At 39.7% G+C, this 1,647-nt stretch overlaps 1 protein-coding gene across 1 annotated transcript in view; it reads left to right on the top strand.

The window, feature by feature from the left end:
* Window positions 1-469, top strand: part of slc35a3a (solute carrier family 35 member A3a) — a gene marked incomplete at its 3' end in the record, with an annotated part of 8,228 nt that extends 7,759 nt beyond the window's left edge. Inside the window, 1 exon segment of the mRNA XM_014004649.1 lies at window positions 295-469. Within this exon segment, the coding sequence (XP_013860103.1) occupies window positions 295-469 (175 nt within the window).
* Between the last annotated feature and the right edge of the window lie 1,178 nt (window positions 470-1,647).

Raw genomic sequence — 1,647 nt, 5'->3', positions numbered from 1 at the left:
TCTCTGAAAGAGTGACCGCTGGCCTGTAAATGAGTGAAAACTGCAGAGTTCTGGCCATTAGATGTAGCTCGTCTGTGTTGGGACATTCTTTTGAGTRCATAATCTCACTTCTCAATGTTTCTAATAAGTTTCACTTCTCTTTATTTTTGTGTTTGTTGTGACTTTGACTCTTAGAGAGAAACTGAAATTAATTCTAACTTTGTTCCATCGTCACAGAAAAGCCACCCTGTGAGGTACTAAGAGTGAAAGAAGTCATTAAAACCCTTTTTTTTGTTTTTGTGCTTGCTCTCACAGTGGCCCTCTGAGTCTGCCTCAGGMCCTGAGAAGGAGGCCCTCTCTGCAGGCTCCCAGTTTGTCGGGGTCATGGCGGTTCTGGTGGCTTGCTGCTCCAGCGGGTTTGCAGGCGTTTACTTCGAGAAGATCCTGAAGGAGAGCAAACAGAGCGTCTGGGTCCGCAACATCCAGCTGGGTCAGTGTCTGTCTGCAGTTTAAAACACTTTCTCTGTAAATCTAATCCAAGCTCTCAGGTGTGTTTGTGCCCTTTCGTCTTGTGATGCAGCTGGATTAAAAAAAAACATTTCTGTAAAGATGAATGTTCGGTTTATTTTTATCCTGGAACGTGTGAGGCAGGTGTTAGGTCTCAGGAGATTTCTCTGAGCTTTTTCCTCTGCATTAAACCTCACAGAGCTGARAGGGACCTTTATCTAGATTTAATGAAATTAGATTGTAGTTGAGATGACTCAGATGAGCAGCAGAGGTGTGATGCTGTAGTTGTAGCTTTCATCTCAAAGTGACTAAAAATCGTTGTGTTATGGTCAACTTTTCCTTTTTCCTTTTTGATTTGGGTTCAGCATGTGATGGGGATCTCTTTCAAATACCAAAAACAATTTTCAACTCCATATTTCTTAAAAACGACTATTATCACAACTTGTTTGTTTTCGGTATGGCGGCCATCTTGAATTCATTTTTTTAAATTCGTTGGCTGTGTCTCAAGWCATGAGTTGCGGCCCACATTGGCCACGCACTTTGTGCATTCCTCTGCTCCCATACATTTTAAACTGYAAGCCTCAAAAATGATACTTTACAGCGACTGTGATATACGTTGGTTTTTATTGTTGCTGTTGTTCTTTTTAATCAAACACCCTGATAAGTCTTGGTGTCTCTGTTCACACTGGTCTCATTTCAAGATTCAAAGATTCAAAAAATCATTCTGTCACACTTTGTATTAGAAAATTGTGTTTGATTTAGGATAGAGGCTCAGATACATTAAAACACATWATAAAACACCAATCATAAAATACCAAAAAACCTACCAACTCATAAAACCACATACTAACTATAACCATCTGCAAACCCACAACTTTTTCCTTTGTTTAAAAGGCCGGTTGCAGTGGGGATAAGAGTTTTTAAAAGTTTTTTTTTTCTTGGCCAGGGGGTACCAGGGTTTCCCCTACATGTAATTGATCGTGGCGCATCGCCATGGCAAAAAATCATAGCAGCCACACTTTCAGAATAAAGTTTTTTTCTTTTTTTTAATAATAGGCCTATGTCGTGACAATGAACCACAGAAACACGTTGAAATAATGCCAAGAGAAAAAGTCTTGCGTGTATGGTCTTAAAATTATTTATTTCTGGGCAGACAAAGAA

Source organism: Austrofundulus limnaeus, unplaced genomic scaffold, assembly GCF_001266775.1.
Source record: "Austrofundulus limnaeus strain Quisiro unplaced genomic scaffold, Austrofundulus_limnaeus-1.0 Scaffold25, whole genome shotgun sequence".
NCBI classification, from domain to species: domain Eukaryota; kingdom Metazoa; phylum Chordata; class Actinopteri; order Cyprinodontiformes; family Rivulidae; genus Austrofundulus; species Austrofundulus limnaeus.
The sequence above is the reverse complement of the archived record's forward strand: the minus strand, read 5'-3'. Positions and strand labels throughout refer to the sequence as shown.